The 27,733-nt window shown below is 42.4% G+C and overlaps 1 protein-coding gene and 1 long non-coding RNA gene across 4 annotated transcripts in view; one reads left to right on the forward strand and one right to left on the reverse strand.

The window, feature by feature from the left end:
* The window catches only part of LOC148534314 (uncharacterized), a 189,152-nt gene that overhangs the window by 12,000 nt on the left and 149,419 nt on the right, over nt 1–27,733 (forward strand). For both annotated transcript variants that reach the window (XR_015877669.1, XR_015877668.1), the window contains exon 2: nt 21,586–21,661. This is a non-coding gene — a long non-coding RNA (uncharacterized LOC148534314). The remainder of the gene's footprint in view (nt 1–21,585; nt 21,662–27,733) is intronic.
* Nucleotides 17,692–27,733, reverse strand: part of CASS4 (Cas scaffold protein family member 4) — a 60,452-nt gene continuing 50,410 nt past the window's right edge. For both annotated transcript variants that reach the window (XM_088467114.1, XM_088467113.1), the window contains 3 exons: nt 23,056–23,133; nt 21,554–21,634; nt 17,692–19,198 (listed from right to left, as the gene is read on the reverse strand). In XM_088467114.1, coding sequence (XP_088323240.1) covers nt 18,782–19,198; nt 21,554–21,634; nt 23,056–23,133 — 576 coding nt within the window. In that variant the 3' untranslated portion in view covers nt 17,692–18,781. The remainder of the gene's footprint in view (nt 19,199–21,553; nt 21,635–23,055; nt 23,134–27,733) is intronic.

Below are 27,733 nucleotides of genomic sequence, written 5' to 3' on the forward strand. Positions count from 1 at the left end.
GCCCTCGGCACATCCAGAAAACGGGCACAATTTCAGAGTTGCTGGCCGTCACCACCTGAAATAGGGAGCACTGCGACCATTGTTGCAGACAATGATCAGCACATGCGCAGTACAGATCCTGCGCATGTGCCAATTGGAAACCATCGCAGTTGTGCGCAAACCATAGGGTTTGCGTACAACTCTGAATCAAGTATATAGTACTTAATTAGTACATAGGCCCTCATTCAGAGCCGTACGCTCTGAGCAGAGCGCACGCTCTGAATGAGGGCCGGCCTCCATGAAAAAGGAGCGTCCTCCTGGACGCTCGTATAGCTGTGGGTGACCACCCACAGGCTATACGAGCGTGCAGTTTGATGGCCGCGATGGTCTTGACCATCGCGACCATCGAAACTGCGAGCCGGAGCCTGCGGTTGAGGTTTTCAACCGCAAGCTCCGGAGTGATTTTGGCTCTATCAGAGCCAAAATCACTCCCACTGACATCACTAGTGATGTCAGTGGGCCGGCTTTTGACGGGAGGCGTTCCCATGGGAACGCCCCCGTCAGGGAGGCACGCCTACCAAAGGGGGCGTGCTGTCAATCAACATTGACAGCACGACCCCTTTGATCGGACACAACGAGCGAAGGACTTTCCTTCGCTCGTCGCGTCTGGCGCATGCGCACGACGGAGCTCCCTCCGTCGTGCGCATGCTCAGTCCAGAACATCGACCCACTTGCGAGCGGACAGCCGCTCGCGAGTGGGTCTGAATCAGGCCCTTAGTAGGTAATACGTGCTTAAGTACTATGCTACAGCCTAAGTATTATCTACATAATTGGAAGGGCATCTAATGCTCTGTCTATGCTTGGGCATTTCTTTTTGACACTTGTGTATATGAGCCTTCAGGATCTTAGGAATGTAAAGTACAATTTTTAGATCTAGAATATTGTTTATTTTAGAAATTGTTTTATTATATAAATGTAATTTTTCTAGCAACAAATAAATATTGAGTGCTTTCTTTGCTCACTAGATGGCAGAATATACTACTGTACAGCACGGAGACTATGGAACTATTTTAGTTAGTAGAATCTGGGGAAGAGATCTGTGCTGTTATCAACCCAAACTACACCCATACTTACTGAAATTACACCCTTACATGGTAAAGGCCTGGCCCTTTTCAGGTTTTGAGATGGAGGACTGGCTTGTTGGGGTTGTTATCCCTTCAGCATTGTTTTACTTTTTCTTTACATTTGTTCTATGTGCTCCACCTCGTGGCCAGTTTAATATCAAGAAAATTAAATATATATTCTGCGCTACACAACAGATGAAAATGCTGCTCAGAAACAATGTGATCCTCACCACATTAAATAGACTGTAATACAAAAAAGAAATAACCCAAGTGCAAATTCTTTTTAGGATACCGTTTGTCAATTCTGATCTCTCATATACATATGTCCATTGGTAACGTCCTATAGTCTGTCCATAGAACAATATTTCTTCTTAACACAAAACCTCCTTCATACGTTCCTCAAAAGAAAGAAGGAATTCACCAATTAATGGATGTCAGTGAGTAGAATAAATTGTATTAGTCTTACTTACATCTAATTTATAGATGTCTGTCTCCTCTTTAACTCTTCTTATACTGTAAAATGGGCCTTCTGAATTCTATGTGAGTCGATAATTCCTCCAAAGCAATCATAAACAGGAATATTCCATAGTGTAAATCATAAAAGATTTATTTTACACATAAACATACACAACAGAATGCCTGTGTACCTTTAAGGGCCTTTAGACCAAGGCAGGATGAAAACACCTATACAGATAACATACTATGCAGGATCCACATCTGTTTAATCACCAGAAGGGGTGGAGTTATAAGTTTGGGCTATTTAAGTTAGGAATATCTTCATTTAAATCACACTTTGATAAAGGCTGAGTGCTGAAACGCGTCAGTGTGACTGCAGGAGACCTGGACTACCGTTGGGGATTTGGACAGAGACAGTGACAAGGACTGCTTATTGGGTTTTCCTAATCCGGAATATAGGATTATCTGTATAGGTGTTTTCATCCTGCCTTGATCTAAAGGCCCTTAAAGGTACACAGGCATTCTGTTGTGTATGTTTATGTGTAAAATAAATATTTTATGAATTACACTATGGGATATTCCTGTTTATGTTTGCTTTGGAGGAATTATCGACTCACATAGAATTCAGAAGGCCCATTTTACAGTTTAATATCAGATTAACTGAACATCACAGGCCTCCATTGTAAGCTTCCCAAGTGCACCCTGGGTAGGTCATAGTGCAGACACCATTTTAGATTTCCACAGTTGCAGTATATATGGTTGATGCTAGAACTAAGTGGGCTGAAGGTCGTCTGTATTAGGATCTGTGGTTAGCAGGTCATTTCAGTTGCTATTGAGACACTGCATTTATTCCTGTCTGTCTGCTGATCTCATGTGTTCAGTATTTACTGCCTGTTTGTATGCAGTGTCAGTTGCACACTAATTGATTCTCTTGTCTGTGTGCACAGGCCAGGTGCAGGAGTCTGTCTTTAGGGAGATTTGCAGGGCTTGCTTTGATTGGGCCCTGTACCTGTTAAGTTGCAGCCAGTCCTTCACTCCATGCCGGTGATGGAAGTTTTTCGTACTTCCGGTTCGTGTCTCCTGCATGTCAGTCGAGTTCCTGAGTCAATCTAGCTGTGTTTCGTGTGTGCTGTTTATTCCATCCAGGCGGCTCCACCTGCATCTCGTCCACACGTGCTGCTTTTACCATCTGGGCAGCACGGAGCGATTCCTACCCCAGAAGCATCTGTCACCATCCGGTGGCTTGTGTCAACACGACAACACCAGTTAGTTTAGCGTTCCAGGTGCGCACCATCACACACCATCGCCAGAGTCATCCCGGAGGCACTGGTAGCTACTCTGCGTTCCAGGTTTCAATCTAGCACACCGTCGCCAGTATCATCCTGGTGGTGCTGGTAGCAGCTCTGCGTTCCAGGTGCGCAACTTAGCACTCCGTCGCCAGTGCCATCCCAGCGGCATTGGTAGCAACTCTGCGTTCCAGGTGCACAATCTTGCACATCGACGCCAGTGTCATCTCGGCAGCACTGGTAGCAGCCCCACGTTATTGTTGCATACCTCACCTGAGTCTCATCAGCCCAAAGGCTGCAACAGTCCTGGGGCCCCAGGTCACTATCAGCCCCCAGGCTGCTCCAACAGCCCAAAGGCTGCTTCACACCATTAGTCTCTTGGCCACGATTATAAAGGCCACAACCCGCCATCAAGGCTGCTCCTACAGCCCACAGGCTGCATCACACCTTTGCCCTCTGCACAACTAGTCAAAACAAACCAGCCCCAAGGCAGCATCGACAGCCCAACGGCTGCAACCAAATCCTTAACCCTTGGCCACGACTAGTACTATACATTCCAGCCCTCAAGGCTGTGATCAGCTGGCTCTACATTATACCATCGATTCCCTCCAGCAATCATAACAGTCTGACATCACAACCATGTGACCCACGAGGCCAGTGAGCTAGCAGTTTTACTATCCACGTGGACACCTATTGAGAACAAAATAGAAAAAAGTAAATAGAGCAAAGCCAGCCACCTTGCCCAAAGCGTAGCGAGCAAAGTGAGTCCGCGTGGGTACTCATGGGGTCTCATGTTGTGACAGTGCTCTTCCCCCTGGCTTCACAGGTCACATGGTTGTGACTTCAGAGGTCCTTCAGCATACCTGAATATAGACCTAACCCAATATATCTTCCTACCTTCAGCATAGCATCGAAGGTAAGAATTTCTTCTTTCATATGCATCCATTGTGTCTGCTGTTTTACAATAAACACCTTTCTTCAGTTCTTCACATCTAGATTGGATTATTGAAAGTAAGAGTGGTTATGCGGTCTGTCTTTTTTTAATTATGCCAAAGGAAACATTATAGCGAGGGCAGAACAGTAAAATGTCAGCAAGTGGGACACATACTCTGACTCACAGATCTGCTACACTGCCAGCTTAGCATTCTGCATATGACAACAGCAGTTTCTATATAGTCTGCAAACAGTGGGCACATAGGAGTACCACTATTTGACTTCATAGAAACCTGTGCACTCATCACAGCCACCTGCATTCGACAATATAGCAGTATATTACCGGGTTGGCCCTGTTCACACTGTACCCGTGACAGCCCTGTAAAACCCTATGGATGTCATTAAAATTTACTTTTTCAGGCTCACAAAGATAAGATCACAAAAGGGAGTGGTAGGGACTGCTCACAGAACTGCAGGAATCATGGCTGATGGGTTACCACTGTGCAGCCCTGAGTTCATGAGTGTTTGTGCTTTAAAGCTATTTGATTCAGCCAGTGACAGTATAGGTGGGTACACACTATACAGATATATCTACAGATCGAGTGATATCTTTAGATGATGGTTCGTACACACTGAACAACCATCATCTGTCCCTGCCTGCAGGTCCAGGAAACCAGGGGGCGTGTCCCGGTGGGCGGGGGCTCGTGTCGCCCCCCTCCTCGCGCTCTGCCGCTGTGTGTGTACGGGCGGTCTGCTGACCGCCCATACACACCTGCCGATGGACAGATATGTCTGCAGACATATCTGTCCATCGGCTGTGCAGCACAGCCAATGCGATATGTCTGAACGCTGACGTTCACCGACATATCGCGGGTACACACTGCCCGACGGGCAGCAGATGCAGTACATTGTCCGATCAATTGATCGCCCAATGTATCTGTCAGTGTGTACCCAGCTTTAGATGCAGCTTCTGACACACAGTTTACAGTTCACTTCATCACTCCAATTAGCCATCACTGTAATAACAGTAGTGGTATTAACCCCTTCCAGACTGCCAGAATGCTGCCGTTGCTGTTGTGTGCTGTCTGTGTGTCTGGCTGCTGATATCGTCAAGTGAGACCCAGGAACATCCAATCAGAGTTGTATGCTGAGTTCCGGGTTGGATAACCTGGGTAAGGCCTGTCCACACTGAACTTCAACCCGGCTTATTCCCGTGTTCAAACCTGCTCGATTGCAGGATTGAAATGCCGGGTCACTTCACCAGGGAATTTTTTTTTGTGGCAATACACCTTGTCCCTGGTCGACCTGGCAATATCCCTGGTTATTTTTGCGATGTGTAAGGGGTATAAGTAATGCAGCCATCATAGCCCACACAAAAGGTGAATCTGCAAAAGTACATACCAACTTTGCAGAGCAAGAAATGCAACTGAAAATAAAGAAATTGTGTTTAGAAGCAGAAGAAGATATATAGAGAAACCGCTAATAGCCAGTTATGGATAAGCTCCCTGCAGAGAAGGAAGCCGCAGCTGCCATAGCTAAAACAGAGTTCTTGGAAAACATCCTGATATAAAAAGAACCATTAATGTACTTGGTTCAGAGCTTGGATCTCAAGATTTAATGCAAGGCACATCAGAATATGTACATCAATTCTCCAAAGCAAGCAGTAACCCTCCACAAATACAAGGTATGCAGCCAGACGGTGTAATGGTTAGCATTACTGCCTCACAGCACTGAGGTCATCAGTTCGATTCCCAATACGGCCCTAACTGGGGTTTGTATATTCTCCGCACAGTACTTCAACACTTTGTACAGTGAAGATGGCGCTAGCTGCACATAAGCAGTAGCCCATCAGGTCAGAGGTCACGCCTCCCTAGTTGGGTTGCACCTCTACTCTTTATAACCCAAATACGATGCCTACCTAACTACAGAGAACAAGTACTTAAATGCTTCTCTTTACTTAAATGAAAGGTTCACAGGAAGCCAGAGCTTAGAGATCACTACTTCTCATTCATGGGCTAAATATTTGAGACTGGTCATGCTGGGATAGCTCTCATCCCAAGATACAGAGAGTACAACCCAAAGAAACCAGGCCAGATTAGAGTTGTGTTTGATTCCAGCGCCAAACTTGAAGGTATCTCCTTAAATGATGTTCTCCTGACAGGATCAGACCTTAACAACAAACTTCTCGGAGTACTCATCCAATTCCGCAGCAAAGACTATATTGCCTTCACTGCTGACATGCAATAAATGTTCCTTTGCTTACTCGTCAGAGAAGACAGGTGTTTCTTAAGATTCCTTTGGTTCAGAGGCAATGACCCTTCTAAAGACATTGCAGAGTACCGTATGAGGGTATACATCTTTGGTAACAGCCCTCCTCCTACAGTCGACATCTATGGACTCAGACGTTCAGCTCAGGAGGGTGAGCTAGAGTATGATTCAGATTTAGACAATTCATAGATGAAGATTTCTACGTGGATGACTGTTTATAGTCTGATCTGTTGGCAAAAATTTTAATCAGCCTCAAGAGCACTCAGGAAATGCCTATTCAAATCTCAGGCTTCACAAAAAGCTTCCAACAGAAAAGGAGTAATGGAAACTTTTTCTTCCTTAGATCATACTAGTGATTTAAGAAATTTGGATTTGAGCTGTTATGGAATCTGACTCCTTTATCTTCTACGTGAACAGTGAAGAAAGTCCCTTTACTCATAGAGGTATATTGTCTGCTATAAACAGCTAGTGTGACCCCTAAGGATTTGCAGCTTCTGTCGCTATCCAAAGAAAAGCCCTGGTCAGAGACAACCTGTGAGTCAATTGACTGGGATGCCCCACTATTTTTACAGTTAAGGGATCTGTGGGAAGAGTGGAAGAATTCGTTCTCTGCCTTAACTAACTTTTATATTCGTGTTAATTCTAGCACTGTGCACCTGTCGCAACCCGTGCAGTTCCTCTTTCCCAGGGGCGTAGGGAGGGCGGTTCCACTGGAGCGCGAGCTCCAGGCGCCTTAGATGCCAGAGGGCGCCATGAAGTCGGACTCTGGAAGCAGCTGTCAAGTAGCTGATAGCCTGCCGGGTCCGTGTCCAGCCTGCCAGGTGCTGTGTATACAGAGCAGCAGCGTCCTGTTCTGCCTTCCTGCTGTTGCTCTAGTGAGAGACTTCGTGGTCAGAGGAGCTTGTGCTGAGCCCTGATTGGTGGAGCTCAGCACATGTTCATCTGACCCCAGCAGAGGGCAGGGCTACAGCAGCATGTTGACGAGAAAGAGGCTGCAGGATCCACATTAAGGTGAGAGGTGCCCCAGTTATGTCTATCACCCTCCCTGCCTGTATATGTAACCCTTCATGCCTGTATGTATATATGTGACCCTGCCTGTATGTGTGTGTGAATGTGTAACCCTTCATGCCTATATGTATGCATGTGTGATTCTGCCTGTATGGATGTATGTGTATCCCTGCCTGCCTGTATATATATGTGTGTGTGACCCTGCCTGTATGCAGGGCTGCCATCAGATATTGTGGGGCCCAGGACTGACAAAATAGGCAGGACTCCTGGGCCCCCCTCCCGCTACTGCTAAGTCTAATTAATTACGACTTACCTTATCGCCTTGTGCTTCTTCCTTCTAGCTTCTTCTCCTCCTGGGCTGGCTGACGCTGCTCCTCACGCGCCGCGGCTCATCTGACCTCTCCCTTCCAGTGGCGTGAAGTCATGCACCCCAACGCCAAAGGAAAAAATTTTTATTAAACAAGTGCAGGGACAAACGCAGGATTTTCTGAGGGAGGGGGGGGGGTTCTAATAATAAATAAACATATATTATATATATGTGTGTGTGTGTGTGTGTGTGTGTGTGTGTGTATGTGTGTTTTATTAAACACACACATACACATATAATATATACAGCATAACACACATGTACATGTTTATATATAACACATATCCACGCTAACATACGTACATACATCCACACTTAAACATACATACACTCTAACACATACAGATATATGCATACGCATATATACACTAACACAGACCTATACAGTACATACACATATATACACACTAACACATACAGACATATACAGTACATACACATATATACACACTAACACATACATACACACTAACACAGACATATACAGTACGTACACATATATACACACTAACACATAGACATACATAAACATATACTGTATACACACTAACACAGACATATACAGAACATACCTATATATACACACTAACACAGACATATACAGTACATACCCATATATAAACACTAACACACAGACATATACAGTACATACACATATATACACACTAACACATACATATACAGTACATACACATATATATACACACTAACAGAGACATATACAGTACATACACACTAACACACAGACATACATAAACATACACATATATACACACTAACACAGACATATACAGAACATACCCATATATACACACTAACACAGACATATACAGTACATACCCATATATAAACACTAACACACAGACATATACAGTACATACACATACAGTCAGGTGCATAAATATTGGGACATTGACAGAATTTTCATATTTTGGCCTCTATTCACCACCACAATGGCTTTGAAATGAAACAAACAAGATGTGCTTTAACTGCAGACTTTCAGATTTAATTTGAGGGTAATTACATCCAAATCAGGTGAACGGTGTAGGAATTACAACGGTTTCTATATGTGCCTCCCACTTTTTAAGGGGCCGAAAATAATGGGACTATCAACTCAAAAGCTATTTCATGGACAGGTGTGGGCTATTCCCTCGTTATTTCATTATCAATTAAGCAGGTAAAAGGTCTGGAGTTGATTCTAGGTGTGACATTTGCATTTGGAATCAGTTGCTGTCGACTCTCAATATGAGATCCAAAGAGCTGTCACTATCAGTGAAGCAAGCCATCATTAGACTGAAAAATCAAAACAAACCCATCAGAGAGATAGCAAAAACATTAGGTGTGGCCAAATCAACTGTTTGGAACATTCTTAAAAAGAAAGAATGCACCGGAGAGCTCAGCAATACCGGAAGACCACGGAAAACAACTGTTGTGGATGACAGAAGAATTATTTCGTTGGTGAAGAAAAACCCCTTCACAACAGTTGGCCAAATCAAGAACACTCTCCTGGAGGTAGGTATATATGTGTCAAAGTCAACAATCAAGAGAAGACTTCACAAGACTGAATATAGAGGGTTCACCACAAGATGTAAACCATTGGTGAGCCTCAAAAACAGGAAGACCAGATTAGAGTTTGCCAAACAACATCTAAAAAAGCCATTACAGTTCTGGAACAACATCCTATGGACAGATGAGACAAAGATCAACTTGTACCAGAGTGATGGGAAGAGAAGAGTATGGAGAAGGAAAGGAACTGCTCATGATCCAAAACATACCACCTCATCAGTGAAGCATGGTGGTGGTAGTGTCATGGCGTGGGCATGTATGGCTGCCAATGGAACTGGTTCCCTTGTATTTATTGATGATGTGACTGCTGACAAAAGCAGCAGAATTAATTCTGAAGTGTTTATGGCAATATCATATGCTCATATTCAGTCAAATGCTTCAGAACTCATTGGACGGCGCTTCACCGTGCAGATGGACAATGACCCGAAGCATGCTGCAAAAGCAACCAAACAGTTTTTTAAGGCTAAAAAGTGGAATGTTATGCAATGGCCAAGTCAATCCCCTGACCTGAATCCGATTGAGCATGCATTTCACTTGATGAAGACAAAACTGAAGGGAAAATGCCCCAAGAACAAGCAGGAACTGAAGACATTTGCAGTAGAGGCCTGGCAGAGCATCACCAGGGATGAAATCCAGCATCTGGTGATGTCTATGCGTTCCAGACTTCAGGCTGTAATTGCCTGCAAAGGATTTGCATCAAAGTCTTAAAAAGTGAAAGTTTGGTTTAGGATTGTTTAGTTTGTCCCATTACTTTTGGCCCCTTAAAAAGTGGGAGGCACATATAGAAACGGTTGTAATTCCTACACCGTTCACCTGATTTGGATGTAATTACCCTCAAATTAAATCTGAAAGTCTGCAGTTAAAGCACATCTTGTTTGTTTCATTTCACAGCCATTGTGGTGGTGATTAGAGGGCAAAATATGAAAATTCTGTCAATGTCCCAATATTTATGCACCTGACTGTATATACACACTAACAGAGACATATAAAGTACATACACATATACACACTAACACACAGACATATACAGTACATACACATATATACACTCTAACACATACATATACAGTACATACACATATATACACACTAACACAGACATATACAGTACATACATATATACACACTAACACAGACATATACAGTACATACACATATATACACACTAACACAGACAAATACAGTACATACACATATACACACTAACACAGAGACATATACAGTACATACACATATATACACACTAACACAGAGACATATACAGTACATACACATATATACACACTAACACAGACATATACAGTACATACACATATATACACACTAACACAGACATATACAGTACATACACATATATACACACTAACACAGACATACAGTACATACACATATATACACACTAACACAGAGACATACATAAACATATACTGTATACACACTAAAACTCAAACATACTTATTACTTACACTTGTGCACAGCAGCTGGTTGCTAATGGGTGGCGGGCACCTTGCTTGATCCATTGGCTCCGCCCCCGTTACAAGCCGACCGATGAAGAGTGGAGTCGTGAAGGAAGGGGGAGGGAGGGATTTCTTCAGACTCGAGCATGGCTACTTAATCACTGCATGCCGGTAGGCAGTAGCAGTGCCCCACTCAACCTTTCACTCAAGGGGGAAGTGCGGGGGACTATGCAGCAGTTGCAGGAGCAGGCCCGGGCCCCCTCCCGTTCTGCCAGTGTCCGGGCCTGGGACTCTAGTACCGGCAGTCCCCCCCCTGATGGCGGCCCTGCCTGTATGTACAGTATGTGTGACCCTGCCATGTATGTATGTGTGTATATAAATAGTGGTTATATTATATAGCACACAATTTGGGGGGGGGGAGTGCCATAGCACGCTCTTGCTCCTGGCACCCTGGCCACATGCTACACCTCTGCTCTTTCCTGCCTGGGGTATTGCTCTCTGGTCTATCTCTCAGCAGTTTGTTGCATCAGCTGCATGTGCTAGAAGCACCAGAGCAGAGAATGACACCCCAGAGACAAAAGAAGAATTGCACAGGTTGCGACAGGTGCAAGGTGCTAAAATGAACACTATTACACGCCCCTATGCTCCTTTGCCTTCTACAGAGATACAAAACCAGAGACTGTGGACCTGATTCAGAACTGCTCGCAAGCGCTGTGCGCTCGCAAGCGGCCCGATGGTTTGCGTACGCGCATGCGCACGCTTCGTTCTGCTCGTGCGCGAACTCTTTGCGATCGCAGTCCGCTCGCTCGCCCAGCAAAGACATCCCAGTGAAGTGAGTGACAGGAGAGGCCATTTGTGGGTGGTAATAGGGGCAGGACACTAATAACGGGGGTGTTATCAACGCCGGTTTTAAGGTGTGCATAATTAACAGGCAGCGTCATAGTACACGTCACATGCCTGTCTTTTACACTGAGGTCCTCGCAGTACTTGTGGTAGGCTAAAGCAACGACAAGCTCTACGATCGCAACCAATGGTGCTCGATGTACCGATGTTTTAATACACTTCCTGGAGATGACGTGCGCTAGTGGGCGTCTCTACATACGCTAGTGGGTGTCTGCATACACAGAGCGATCGCTCGCACAGCCAAAGCGATCACTTCCCATGCCATACTTTGACAAATTTGCATACGCTGGATTCGATTGGATGTGAATGAGGTCCTGTGTGTATTCTTTGATGCTTCAGTCAAGGAAATAGCTGCTGTTGCATGTCTTAAAACTGTGGACATTAGAAGACAATGGGCCTGATTCAGCAAGCAACACAAGTGCAAGAATGCATGGTGCAAGATGATGTTTGCGATCTGTGCATGCATCGCATTGCACATGCATGAACAGGTTGCTGAGTACGGTAAGGGCTCTCTCAGAGTACGCAGGAAGCCTGCAGAGACCTTCCATGTTGATTGACAGGAAGTGCCGTTGTGGGTGGTGACGGGTGATCGCCGACCGCAGGCGTGCCTGTGCATTCGCACGCCGTTAAAGGGGCGTTCATAAATTTCAGCGGCGCCGCATGCAGCCGGGCGCCTCTCTGCGTGCAGGAATCTCTCAAGTCCTGCGGCAGGGTCGGGTCTACCCTTAGCAGCTTTGATGGCACTCGATGTTCTCGATGTGTACACTGTCAATCACGGCATAGGTCGGCTTTATGTTTTGCTGGGTGTCTGCTTCTTGTGCTGCGGTCTCCGTGCATATGCATTGCTTAGCATTTTCTCATAGTGGCTGGGTGCGTGTATCTGCTAGCGTGCATTCCTTGCTTAATGTGGTGGGGTGTTTTTTTTTTATTTACATGGTCTTTTTTGTCACATGATATAATTTATTTTCAGATGAAGTCAGCTATATTGTGACAGAGTGCTGCTATTTAAATCTATACTAATCTGAACTGATCCTGTTATTACCTTCTAAGGATTCAAATTATGGCATCCTTTTGACACCAGATGGGGAGTGTTATGCCTTCAGCATTATTTATTCATATACATTTATTCTGTGTGAGCTCCTCCTAATGGCCAGCCTAATATCAGCTTAACTCACCATCACAGACCTCCAGAGTAAGCCTTCCAGGGTAGGTCAGAGTGCAGACACCATTTTAGATTTCCTCATGGACCACTGCAAACGGCCTGCATTTCAGGTTCTGAGATGGAGATCTGGCTTGTGAAAACTGTTGGGCTTGTTATGCCTTCAGCATTTGTTTTTGTTTAGATGTTTTTTTTCTGTGTGAGCTCCACCTGGTTGCCAGCCTAATATCTTAACTGAACATCACAGGTCTCCATAGTAAGCTTCCTAAGTGCACACTGGGTAGGTCATAGTGCAGACACCATTTTAGACTTCCACTTGGTCCATTGCATGGTCCACAATATATATTCCTCCCCTCAGCACAGCATCAATGGTAAGAATTTCTTCTACATCTACCATTGGGTCTGCTGACTATTCAGAGTGATGTGTTTGTGTGTTATAGTAAATGTAGAGTTTATATTTGTTTGCATTGCATCATGTGCATATTGTAATTGCAATTTATTATTTATTTGTATTTACAGTTTAACCATTAACTTCTACTATTACAATAAACACCATTCTTCAGATCTCCACATCTCGATTGGATTATTAGAAGTAAGAGTGGTTATACTGTCTGTGTATTTTTAATCAGGCCAAAGGGAACATTATAGCAAGGGCAGAACAGTAAAACATCAATAGTATGTGTATTTATATAAATATTTTTACTGTTTTCACCAAGCGCATTTTCCGGACTAAATGTAAGCACACACTTTATAGGGCTTATTCCAGAGACCAGAAAGTGGGAGTGCACCTTGAAATGCGCTAGCCGCAGTTAAGCAATGAATGAAGCCATAAAAGGATTGCAGTATTTCAATTGTTTAAATAATATTGGTAAAGGACAAGCCTCGTATAATGTAATTTTATCTCAGACAGGCTACTCTTAATGATTTTTAGTGTGTGCTGAAGAGTGAAGGGGTTAGGTGAGTATTTTTTTATAACACAAGGGAATTTATTTTATGCAATGGGAATATGTTAAAAAAAGTTGGTTGTACCTAGTAATAATAATACTGTTATTTATATAGCACTTTTCTCCCAGTAGGGCTCGAAGTGCTTTACATTTGCATTTAATACACAAAATACAAATTAAGCTTAACAGTAAAGAGAAACATTAGTGAAGGGACATTAGGGGCTGACAGTCATCAGCACGTGCGTCACAGCCAATCAGCGGCCACTAACTGTAGAGAAACCATGCTGTCTCTGCCATTCAGCGCAGTAGAGATGTATGCGTTAACTCGTACATCTCTACATGTCCGGTATGGATTGGGTACTCTTTTGCCAAGACCCGTGGAGCCTACAGGAGAAGGGGACCGAAGCTACGCCAGGTGGTGAGTATTATACAAAGCTTTTAAATTCTACGTTGTGTGTGTACTGTCTTTTTTTTAACTATTTTTTTTTTTTTTTACACTGAGGGTACGGATGTCGTCCGCCTGCTGGCACTTGTAGTGCCACAGGGCTGGCACCTGTAGTTCTACTGTAAAAAACAATAGTATCATTCTAATTTTGACACTATTACCCCTGCACCCACCAGCCAGGGGTGCAGGGAAGAGCCCCGGGCTTCAGCGTAAGCCTGGAGTGCTCAGGAGTGGGGGGACCCCTTTATTGGGGGGCGGCCCACCTTCCCCAAGATTCCCAGCTTGTGCTGACTAGCTTGAGGTGTTAATGTTTGGCCGTGGAGATCCGGTAAAATGGTCCCCTGGCTGTGGCATTACACACGTGCTGGTTTTAAAGGTAGGGCGAACACGCTTTTTTTTCCCCCTATTTTCAAAATCAAGACTGTCTCACGGAGTCCGATGCTGGTTCATGAACCCTACTATTTTTTCCCCTTATTTTTAGAACATGGACTGGCTCAGGGGTCCGGGGATGGTGATGCTTTTTTTGGGGGGGAGGGGGGGGAACTCTACGTCTTCCTTTTTTTTTTTTTTTTTTACATTAACCCTTTATTTATTTAAAACACAAGCAGCTGCTTGTACGGGTGAGTTTAGCTGCGGTTAGACTCATGGAACTCTGCAGAAAAATCTCTATCACATACACCATCGGAAAACACGATTTCAGCAAATTTCGATTCTTGGTAAATTTGAGAGTTTCGGCAGGCAAAAATCACCCGAGTTTCTACTTGGGTAATCTCGACCAGACACGATTCTTAGTAAATTTACTCCTATGTGTCAATGAAAATTATGAGATCTACAGGGATAATATATTTAACCAAGGAATCAATGTAATGTAATCATGTTTCTTATGCATATGTTCAGAAAAGTATACAATTTATAATGGAAGAAATGCCATGCCTATGCTATATCTGTTCAGGAAAGTTCCACAAGAAGTAGGGACATCCTGAATTTATTGCAGGGAGCCTCCCTCCAGCAATTGGTGAGGAAGCCCACTCGGAGAGACGCAATATTAGACTTAATACTTACAAATGGAGACAGAATAGCTGATGTAAAAGTGGGTGAAAATCCTGGATCCAGTGATCATCAAGCAGTATGGTTCAGAATAAAGACAGATACTGATTCATCCCATACAAAAACAAAGGTGTTAGATTTTAGGAAGGCTGATTTTGCAGGGATGGGAAGATGTGTAAGCGAATCTTTGGCAGAGTGGAGGAACTTGAAAGAAGTGCAGGAGAGGTGGGAAAATTGAAAAAGTATTAAAGGCAACAGACCTTTTGTATCAAAAGGGTTAGGAAAACCACAAGGAAAAGGAAGCCAGTGTGGTTTGGGACAGAGGTAGCAAGTATTGTTAAGGCAAAAAGGATGGCCTTTAGGAAATACAAGCAGATGCAAAATAATGGGGACAAAGAGGTGTATCTTGTAAAACAGAAGGAGGCTAAGAAAGTAATCAGATGTGCAAAGGCAAAAGCTGAGGAGAAAATGGCACAGTCAGTGGGTAAAGGGGGCAAAACTTTTTTTAAGTATATAAGTGAAAGGAGAAAAACAAAAGGTGGAATAAAAAGACTAAAGACAGAAAGAGGGAGTCTTGTTGAGGGAGACAATGTAATAGCTGATCATCGTAATAATTATTTTTTGTTCAGTATTCACTACTGAAAGAGGGCAAGGGGCCACAGTAAGTTGCAGGTGTAATCAGAAAAATGAGGTAGGAACAAGCACATTACAGAGGAGAAATCCTAACAGAACTCTCAAAACTGAAAGTGGATAAATCAATGGGGCCAGATGGGACACATCCAAGGATACTAAAAGAGCTTAAAGGGGTGCTGGTAACACCATTAACATAATTATTCAACCAGTCACCAGCTACTGGAGTATTTCCAGAGGACTGGAAAAGAGCAAATGTTGTCCCACTGCACAAAAGTGGAAGCAAGGAAGAGGCAAGCAACTACCGACCAGTGAGCCTTACATCAGTAGTAGGGAAATTGATGAAAACACTCTTAAAAGAAAGAGTCCTAGATTATCTCAAATCCAGCAATTTGCAGGACCCCAACCAGCATGGATTTACTGGGGGGAGATCATGTCAAACAAATCTTATTGACTTTTTGACTGGGTGACTAAGGAAATAGATAAAGGGGGGGCCATAGATATAGCTTATCTAGATTTTAGTAAGGCTTTTGACACTGTTCCACATCGCAGACTGTTAAATAAACTGGAAAGCATGGGATTGGATACAAAGATAGTTGAATGGATAAGATCATGGCTGCAGGATAGGAAACAGAGTTGTAGTAAATGGAGTGCAGTCTCAAGAGGGAAATTTTACCAGTGGAGAACCTCAGGGATCTGTACTTGGACCAGTGCTGTTTAATATTTTTATTTGTGACATTGCAAATGGTATTGAAGGGAAACTTTTTGCAGATGACACAAAGGTATGCAACAGGGTAGACGCACCAGGAAGGGTAAAACAAATTATTGATGATCTAGGTAGACTAGAGGAATGGTCAAGAACGTGGCAACTACAGTTTAATGCCAAAAAATGCAAGATCATGCACTTGGATCTCAAAAATCCAAAGGCTAAATATAGTATTAATGGCACTATACTGGAAACTACTGAAGAGGAAAGGGATCTAGGAATCACTATCTCAGGTGACTTAAAGGCAAGCAAACTTTGTAACAAAGCAATGAGGAAGGCAAGTCAAATGCTTAGTTGCATAGGGAGAGGAATCAGTAGCAGAAAGAAAGAAGTGATAATACCACTGTATAGGTCATTGGTACATCCTCATCTTGAATATTGTGTTCAGTTCTGGAGGCCATATCTCCAGAAGGATAGTAATACATTAGAGACTGTACAAAGAAGGGCAACTAAAATGGTGCAAGGTCTACACCACAAAATGTGCCAGGAAAGACTAAAAGATCTTAATATGTATAGTTTGGAGCAGAGAAGGGAAAGGGGGGACATGATAGAAACGTTCAAATATATAAAGGGTTTTAACAGGGTAAAGGAAGGAGACATTCTTCAAAGAAAGAGAAGTATTAGAACAAGAGGACATGTTCTGAAACTGGAGGGTGGTAGGTTCAGGGGAAATTTGAGGGAAAATAACTTCACAGAAAGGATAGTGGACAAGTGGAATAGCCTCCCATTAGAGGTGGTGGAGGCTAAGACAGTAGAGCAATTTAAACATGCATGGGATAGACATAAGGAAATCCTTCATAAGAAGTAAGGATCAATAAGGGTTGAGGTAGCTGGGCCAAGTGGTTGTTATCTGCCGTCAAATTCTATGTTTCTATCTTAGGAAGGGAGTTATGGGATATTTTTAGTAACCTAAATCTGCCTTAAAACCTAATTTAGCCATGTCACAGCTTTGGGCTAGAAAGAAATGGTTTCTCGAAGAAAAGGGTCTATCTGTAAAATGAGCGTGGTTGGGTTTATTAGAGCTGGTTTTGATTGAATGGGGGGCATGGTCTCTGAAGAAACCACCCACCTGTAGTGTTTCCCTAACTGATTTACAACATTCTATACCACATGTGACTGGAATATATTGTGACTATACTGAATTTTGGTCAATGAATGTTAGACATTTTCACAGCAGACTGAGCACAATGTTTAAATACCTATTTTACTATCTCATCTGTTTAAATTGTGTTTTAAACCACACATAGGCAATAGACAATTGCTTTGAAAACAAAACCCATAAAAATTAACAAAAAAAAAACATTTTAAAAATATTCTTTTATATTAATTACAAATACTTTCAAAATACACATACAAAGAAAGACTGTCTGTACATATTTCCATTTAAAAATAAATATTTACAGTATACCGTTAAACCACAACATTGTATTCTGCCTAAAGTCCATTGAAAAGACCCAGGTCATGTTGCTCCAGCTTCAATCCATACTTTAATTCCAGCTATCCCGTTTAGTTGTGGCAGTCCGGATTTGAGGGGACTGTCTCACTGCCCTGCGGACCAGGATTTTCGCCCTAATTGCACGTGGTTGGATGCCCTTTTATGACGCACATGCCTGCAGTAGGTGTGCACAGCATAAAAGGAATTTTGTTTTGTTTTTTAAGGGAAGGAAAAGCGACTTTCCAGCGTCAGAATGCTGGCCATTCCCCTAGGTCATGTGGCACACCTCCAACGTGATGTGACTTGCCCTGTGGCAACAAATGTGCATTGTACTGACTAGGAAGGACCGAAAGTTTTGATGTATGTTAAATGTATGTTAAATTAATAGCAGGAAATAGATCTGGATCTTCACAGATACAGCTACCGGTAGCACCTATTGTCTAGCCACACAGGACTACATACTGTATATGGAGAATTCTGTTGCCTGCTCGGAATAATTTTCATGAGAATGTAGCCGATCAGTTCACTAGTCACCAATAAATCTACTTTGAGGTAACAATTGGATGTTCTTTATGTTTAAAGATAAAGTAAAATGAGATGTTATGTGACTTTGAGACATGTGGCATGAAATTTTTGTAAACACTTATACACAATATACTTTTTTTCGTTATTTATAAGAGGCTTAACATTACTGCAGCCGTGATGTCATGCTCTTTTTTCCATTGACCTCATTAGGGCAGACGGGCTTATACCTTCCATGCGTATAGACTAGCCAAAGCACTCACTCAGTGAGAGCAACAGGTGTGGAAGTAATGAGCCATATGCATTTAACAAGAAATCAATTAGCACTTCTAAGTATTCTGTCACTCTTGTAGATCATGTGACCTTGCTTCTTGCCCATTGGTCAACGATGTTCAGTTTGTGTACAATCCATGTTATGCCTCTAGAGCTGATCAAGATCACAGATCTAGAAGTTGATACATTTTAAAGTCAGTGTAACAGGAGCCCTCATTCCACCATTGCTCTGAATAACTGCAGATGGTTAGACAGCTCCTTTGTCCTGCGCTGCAGTTCCTGCATTGTGGTTGTGTTCGGGTATTGAATGGCAGCAGACTTAGTCGCCATGGCCAGGTTCTTGAGTAGACCACAGAGCTCACTACTCTTGTGCAGAAAGTCATTGCGGGCTTCATTGCCCTTCACTTCTTGGCAGAGGATGTCTACCAGTTTCTGTCCAACCATGATAATCAGTTTGCCGTGGGTTATGAACACCTCAGGTGTTTCATTTTTGGTGAGACTGTCATTAAGAACATGGATGGCCTTCTGCAGGGCGCCAAAGTAAAGGTAACAGTGCTCAGAAAGGGGGACTTTCATTAGCAATTCTGCTTTTTGTAGGGTGTCTTGCTGGGTTAAAGATATGGCTGGACTCTGTAAATACAAAACAAGAAATTTATATGACATTTAATGTCAACCTTTACAGTACACATTTAATCCTAAACACTGGACATAACCTGAGGGGGGAGAGTAGACAAAGAGGGAGCAAAATGGAGCAATCGCTTACACCATGAAGTTGGTATGATTACTGTCTGACTAACTCTGGCTGATTTATAGACTAATGCTGGACACAGTGCAACACTGCTGCACTATTGTTGGACAGTTGGCATCATATCACAGTGTGTGTGGTCTTAAACAACCAAGATGCCTGATAATAATATAAAATCGATAGTTTCTCAGGCATGTTGGTAAATGAAGACAGACAATTACAACAGATAACACAGTTTGCTTGCATGTGCTGTTATCTTTCAGTGGATCCCAATGGTACCAAAAGCCATCCTAAATTGGCAAGTGCCCAATGGCAGGAGCAGCCAAGAGTGGCCAGCTTATGATAAAGGTCAGTGTACAGGTACACATTAGTCCAAGAAGGCTTTTAGTTGTGTCTCAAAACCACAGGGTATCATGATGCAGTAAAATAACTGCCGGAGATCTCACAGCTTCAGAAGATGGTTATTAAACTCTGTATCCTTCTATATTGGCTAGGATGTATACTTCAGAAACTATACAATCAGTTGCCCCTATAATATAAACTCTGGAAGTTTGTATATCCCCTCGGTGAGGAATCGCCATCTCTCTCCTGGCAAGGTGTGATTTGAATGGTTCTGCTGGAGGACATTTTTGTTGACAGAGCAGGTTCAAGAGTATTAAGCTTCACTCCATCTTGTACACTCTTCTCCTCAAACTGCACCCCTCTTGGGTATTGCACACCTAATGTCTCTTAATGAGTACCAGTTTGGGGCATGGGGGAGATGGTGGGGGGTGCAAGCAGAGGAGAGGGGTGCTAGGCTTAGCACATCACAGCACCACACTCCTAGGGGTATATCTACTAAAGTGAGAGTTTTTAGAAGTGGAGATGTTGCCCACAGCAAGCAATCAGATTCTATTTAACATGTAACTAGCACCTTCTAGTGCAGGAGTGGGCAATAAGAGGCCATCCAGCTGTTGCTGAACTACAAATCCCAGCATGTTTTAGCATGGCCAAATAGCAAAATTGTGACAGGGCATGCTGGGATGTGTAGTTCTACAACAGCTGGGGGGGCGCTTCTTGCCCACCCCTGTTCTAGAAGATAATAGTTAGAATCTGATTTGTTGCTATCTAACATCTCCACTTCTAAAAACACTCACTTTAGTAAATGTACCCCGTAGCCTCACATGGAGTAGCAACAGTCACAGAGTCACTAGGAAAGTAAGAAGTGCCTGAAGATAATAAACATTTTTTAAAACACCCCCTCTCTTTTGTCAACCAATGATGGATAATGGGGAGTTTATTTTAAATCGGAGGAGCATGCGCTCAGTGCAAGGGTGGCAGAAAAACACTAAATCGGTGATATGGTGTCACTCATCAGTGATTTAGGCACTCCCTAAATGTTATTATCCACCACAATTCACTTAATGGTAGCTCCAGCTCTGCCTGTTGCCTTCACACAGTGGAGGCAGCTAATTTGTGCACTGAAATAATAGTTGTGAAAGTGCAGCTAATGAATGACTTCGCTGAATCATTGTCACCAATTCCTAGTAAAATAATAGGCTGAATATTGCTTCAGCTCTCAAAATTGCTGCCTCCATTGGATGTAAAACTAGTTTGTCATAGACCAGATTCTATGCTGAAAGATACACTACATAGGGTGTCTGAATGCTTTTTGTTTGGGGGGGGGGGGGCAATATATAATTTAATTTTGGTGACCCACCCCCCCCCCCTTCATCCTCCCTTCTTCCCTCCAACTTACCTGTTATTGGGCGTATACGGCGGCTGCGGATGGTCAGGGGCTGTGCTTTATAGCAATAGGCTGCATAGTTCCTGCACTGCACATAGGAGGAGGTGTAATGTGCAGTCTTTTAACTTCTAGACCAGGGGTCTTCAAACTTGGCCCTCCAGCTGCTGTGGAACTACACATCCCAGCATGCACTGCCACCTTTTTTATATAACAGCATGCTAAAACTATGGCAGTGCATGCTGGGATGTGTAGTTCCACAGCAGCTGGAGGGCCAAGTTTGAAGACCCCCTGTTCTAGACTGCACATTACACCTCCTCCGTGCAGTGCAGGGGCTCTGCAGCCTATTGCTATAAAGCACAGACCCTGGTCGCCGCTCCACAGTCTGCTTGGTGAGAGCGAGCCGCCCCCTTGCCACCCCCCACTTCACACTTCAGACAACCTATGCATAGTAGCTTTCATTAGCCCAGTTTTCCCAAAATTAGAAAATATGGAATCACATACAACTAGCACTTACATTTGGTAAACACATGTCACTCTTCTTTTCAGGGTCTTCTCTGGCTAATATATGGGAATCTGGCTTCAACCATCCTTTTCTCTAAAGCAAAATGATAACATACTAAAGGTCAGTTATACTGATAAATTACTTATATTAAAACATAAATATAGAATTGTCGTTATTTATCATATGCTGCCATGTCTATATGTTTGTTGTATTATGTGCTCCATTAACAAAACAATAATAATAATAACATATATAATACTGCGTGTGTATGTATATGTGTGTGTGTATGTATATATATATATATATATATATATATATATATGTATGTATGTATGTATGTATGTGTATATATATATATATATATGTATATATATATATATATGTATGTGTATATATATATATATATATATATATAAAATGTATTTCTCATTTGTCTGTCTTTACAATTGTAATGTTTTCACAATACACCATTCTTTTGAAGCATACTTATATTGCGTGTTATGACAGGGAGAAACCGATAGGGCAGCTGCCACATGTATTCTTAAATATAAATATTTACATTATTGAATAATATTATTATACATGATTTGTGTTTTTATTTAATATCTGAACTAAGTAATACTTAACTTTAAGGTCCACTTAACCTGAAATTGAATTCCATTATATATAAAAAAGCTGGTAAGACTATAGAAATATAGCTATGTAAATGTTTCCATACCTTCACAGCACTGCAGTTGGTTTACATTCTATTTACATTTCCTGTGAAACTGAGTAATGAGTGCAAGCATTTGTGCTCTGCCGTCAGCCATTTCAGGCTAATTGTTTCTTTATAGGATTACAGACAGGAAGTATAGAAAACTACCTCCCATGTGATCACAACTTTATCCCAATTATCTTTTATTCCTAGAAATTCCAGAATTCTTTACATATATATCTGTACACTTTTTTGGTAACTTTATTTTATAAAGGTAACACTCTCAGCCTTCCTATCACTTAGTACATTTAATGAATTAAATAGATATCTATCCACACATAATCACAAAACAATACATTATAAAAGTGAAAATAATTAATTTATTAAGATAAAGTGGAACAAAATAATTATAATAGAAAAAACATATCAAAATGAATAATCTTATATATATATATATATATATATGTGTGTGTGTGTGTGTGTGTGTGTGTGTGTGTATATATATATATATATATATATATATATATCATATAATGCAAGTAAATTCATTGTTTATATGTATGTTGAATATACTTTTTAACATACTTTTTTATATGCTGGCTGCAGCTTGTAGAGGGTGCATATTGAGAGGTGTTTGTTGCCACTAGTAAAATTATGTTCATAAGTAATAGGAACATAATGCCATTAACAGGCTCTACCAGGTATTGCAATCCAGCAATTTAAATGACACTCAACAATGGGAGCAGATATGTTTTAATTAGCTAGAAAAGCGTTGTGTGTGTATATTATATCTCGCTATTGTCATACACTTGGCTTTTACCTTTTCTTCAGAACTTGCTTTATTTTCAAGCTGCTGATTCGGAGATAAATTCTGCATTTTTTCAAAGTCCTCTTTTTTCTGGAAATAGAAAATAAATAATTGTACTTCAAACATTGTTGCTGTAAACATTTTTGTTACTATTATTTGTTTATATATAAAAGTACAAAGCTTATATACACACAAACAATTGTGAGTTTCCTATCAGGGCCCTAATAAATTTGAAAACTAATATATATATATTATAAAATATTGCTTGTTGCTAGTTGCCAATGCAGTTACTAATGCTCAGAAGGTTTTCAAAAAAGAAAGAAATTAATTCACAGCTCTGGCTCTATTTACAATATTACAAAAATTCCCTGCTTACCAAACAATCAATGCTGCAAGAAGTTGATACTAATATAAACACATTATATATTTATTTAGACACATACAGTAAATCTAAAAATAATATTAAACATTTATAAATACAAGAATATCAAATATTAAGCAGTGGAATTTATATACCATTCTATTCTGTACCATAGGTATATAGGATATTTATCAGATTCTAAAGAAACATGCATGCATCCATAATAAGCTGGCTTTAATGTGAGCAGTACATTGGGCCTGATTCAGACCCACTCGCGAGCGGCTGTCCGCTCGCAAGTGGGTCGATGTTCTGGACTGAGCATGCGCACGACGGAGGGAGCTCCGTCGTGCGCATGCGCCAGACGCGACGAGCGAAGGAAAGTCCTTCGCTCGTTGTGTCCGATCAAAGGGGGCGTGCTGTCAATGTTGATTGACAGCACGCCCCCTTTGGTAGGCGTGCCTCCCTGACGGGGGCGTTCCCACGGGAACGCCTCCTGTCAAAAGCCGGCCCACTGACATCACTAGTGATGTCAGTGGGAGTGATTTTGGCTCTGATAGAGCCAAAATCACTCCGGAGCTTGCGGTTGAAAACCTCAACCGCAGGCTCCGGCTCGCAATTTCGATGGTCGCGATGGTCTCGACCATCGCGGCCATCAAAATGCACGCTCGTATAGCCTGTGGGTGGTGACCCACCGCTATACGAGCGTCCAGAAGGACGCTCCATTTTCATGGAGGCCGGCCCTCATTCAGAGCGTGCGCTCTGCTCAGAGCGTACGGCTCTGAATGAGGGCCATTGTTAGTAATGTAACATGGATAATAGGCTGCAGCAGCAAGCTGTTTGTAGTACGTATGAAGGTATTAGTATACTGATCCCAAAATTTATATTGTCAATATTTTGGTAGTGTCGTCATTTTAACAATGTCGACATTATGACAGTCAACATGGTATGGACCTTTTGATTACAAATATTGTGATTGTCAACATAATGATCACATACCACCTATTATTATATATTTTCTCTTACTAACAATGGGCATGATTCACCATGGATTGCAATAGCGTAAGCAGATCGGCCAATTGTTGTGTACTGTGTATGCGCCGCACTGTGTCTGCGCTGTGATCACACTGCAATTACTAACGCACTATGAAATCCATCGCTGAGTGAGTGACAGGCCATGAGCATTTGGGGGTGGTGACGGGGGAGTGGTAGGAGAAACGCAGGCATGTCTGTCCATTTGAACTCCATTGCATAGGCATCCATAAATTAGCTGCTGTGATTGCCTACGCAGCCTGGGTATCACTGCGTGCAACGAGACTTGCAAATTCTGAGATAGGTCAGAGCTGCTATAATTGTGCGGAGGGGCCGATGTTCTCTGATGTTACCGACTTATACGCAGGACTGCGAGGTATTACGGATGTGACAAGACAGTAGTGGGCGTCTCTATGCTGGCTGAGCGATGGCAGACATTAGCATATTTTCGCAGATTCATTGCGTGCGATTATGCAGCTGCGATCACAGTTGCGATCCATGCTGAATCAGGCCCTATGTGCTGCTAACATTAAACCCAGCCTATTATGGATGTATGCATGTTCTTTTAGAATCGGATAAAATATCTACATATTCATGGCACAGAATGATTGTGTATAATTTCCACTAATAAATATTTTATATTCCTGTATTTATTCATGTTTAGTATTTTATTATTTTATATTAGTGTCTAAAGAAGTATATAGCAGTAGTGATGATACGGAGAGCAGAAAATCGTATTAATATTCTAAACAGAGCCAGCGCTGTGGATTCATTTCCTTTTTTTATTTAGATGTCAACAACCTGTTCATTATTGTGTACAATTGCAATTACGTACGCTGATCGAGCGATTGTTAGCCACTGCGTATGTACCACACTGTGAATACGCTGCGATCGCATTGCATTTACGGACACACTGAGGAATTAATCGCAGAGTGACAGGCTGTCAGCATTTGGACATGGTGATGGGGGAGTGGTTGGAGAAACGCAGGCGTGTCTGTCTATTTGAACACCGTTTCATGGACGTGCATAAATTAGCCACTGCGATTGCATACGCAGCTTGAGTACTCACTGCATCCGACGAGACCTGCAGTTTCTGCAACTGGTCAGACCTGGTGTAAATGCTGCGTGACGGGCCGATTTGCATTGATGGTACTGATGTATACGCAGGAGTGTGGGGTTGGACGGATATGAGAAAGCAGCAGTGGGAGTCTTTATGCTGGCTGAGCTATGGCAGCCACTAGCATATTTTCACTGCTGTGTTCTGTACGAAATTGCAGCTGCGTACGCTATAGCGATCCTTACTGAATCGGCCCCAATTTTTGCAAACAACTTTATTTCAATAGCACTGGGTGTGTGGGCAGCACCAATATTCATGAGAATATCACCAGCAATTGGTTGCATTCTCATTAAAATAATTTCAGCCTATGAAATGGCTGCCTTGATTTTCATGGTTAGGGCAATTTTTTATTAAATACAGAATTCAGCACTCCGGTGTACAACTGAGTTGCTACTACAAGACACACAGAGCTTATTGTTACAGCTCGTAAAGCTAAAAACTATTGTTCACCTTAGTGCACATTTTTTATTCTGCAAAGGTATGGAAACCTTTACACACAGAGGATAGTAATGTTAAGTTGCTATTACACTGTTAATGGACTGCCCAGTCACCTGGATCATCTGCTGCACACTGTCCTCCTAAGATCTTAAGACACACATTCAAAACAAACAAAAGAAGAAACAAAGGTGCCTAAATCTGATTTTGGAGGGGAGGTCTGTGTGTACTAATCGTAGCTGTTACAGGTGATATCAGCACCTGATGTATTGCAAAAGTGAGAAGGAAAAAGTTTTGCAGTGTGAGTAGTTATCACACTATTATAAATGAAAAGCACTAAACTCAGACCCTCCAACATGACCTGTTCCATTAGGTACAAAGTGCTCTGCTCCTGGACTTCTATCTTTATTGATGATTGCAGCCACCTGTGGGGAAACACCTGTCTCATCAATTACCTACTCAACACAGGTGTCTGCAATCATAAATTAGGTGGGAAGTCCAGGAGCAGAGCATTTTATACCTGAGGGAAGGGGTCATGTTGGAGGGTAGGTAAACTATGTTATAGTACAGTGGTTCTCAAACTCGGTCCTCAGGACCCCACATAGTTCACTTTTTGCAGCTCACCCAGCAGGTGCACAGGTGTATTAATTACTCACTGACACATTTTAAAAGATCTACAGGTGCAGCTTACTATTTCACTAGTAATTATGTGAGGAGACCTGCAAAACATGCACTGTTTGGGGTCGTGAGGACCGAGTTTGAGAACCTGTGTTATAGTATATAATACCAATACTGTTAAAATACTATAATACATTAGTACTTTTTATTTCCAATAGTGTTATTATTACTACCCGCGCTGCAAGCCTTTTATCCTTTTCACTTACACATTCAAAAACCAAACAATCTTTTTTTCTTCTTTTCAAAACTAATTCTGAAACCTTTTCTGAGTGATGCATTGTTTATACTGTATAGATAATGTACATTGTTTTCATTGGAAATTAGCAAAGTGACTTCTATATCTGGATTTCCAGGAGGTGCCCCAAATCATTTTTGATTTGCTAAAGTTACTGTATAAGTCCTAAACTTTGTTTTATAAACCCTGGGAAGATTACAACTGCCCCACAGTAAATTAGATCACCCTAAAGCATACTTGCCTACTCTCCCGGTAGTCGCGGGAGGCTCCAGATTTTTTGGGGAAGCCCCCGCACCCCCGAAAGAGTAGGCAAATTTCCAGCATCCCGCCCACTTCCTAGTGAAGCGGGCAGGATGGGGAGATTTTCCAAGCAATTTGCGGGTCCGTAGAGAGTGGGCGGGGCTAAATGACGTGAATCGCTGTATTTAGCCCATGCCTCCTCTTCACAGACCTGCGAATCGCGAGGCTTTTCTGTAGAGGCGGTGGGCCGAATGATGGCTATAATCTGGCTCCGCCTCCCAAAGATGACAGCAGCCAGGTCCCCTCCCGGGAAGGTGCAACAAAAAGTCGGTAATTATACCCTAAAGGTGCCCACACACAAGGCGATATTTTAGACGATCCGCCCGATTCCGACGCATCGGGACGACAGATCGTGTATAATATATCCTAATCGTGAGTGTCAACTCATGATCACGATGCCGATGCGCGTACCCACTGGTCGTCCATCGTATCTTGAGATCTTGCCTGCTGCAGGCAAGATCTGACAATCTCAGTCACGATGCACTGGAATAGTTTAGGAGGCACGATAGATCGTTTGTCACATTGGACACTTTTT

This window comes from Taudactylus pleione, unplaced genomic scaffold, assembly GCF_031769625.1.
Source record: "Taudactylus pleione unplaced genomic scaffold, aTauple2 ptg000069l, whole genome shotgun sequence".
In the NCBI taxonomy this organism is placed as follows: Eukaryota; Metazoa; Chordata; class Amphibia; order Anura; family Myobatrachidae; genus Taudactylus; species Taudactylus pleione.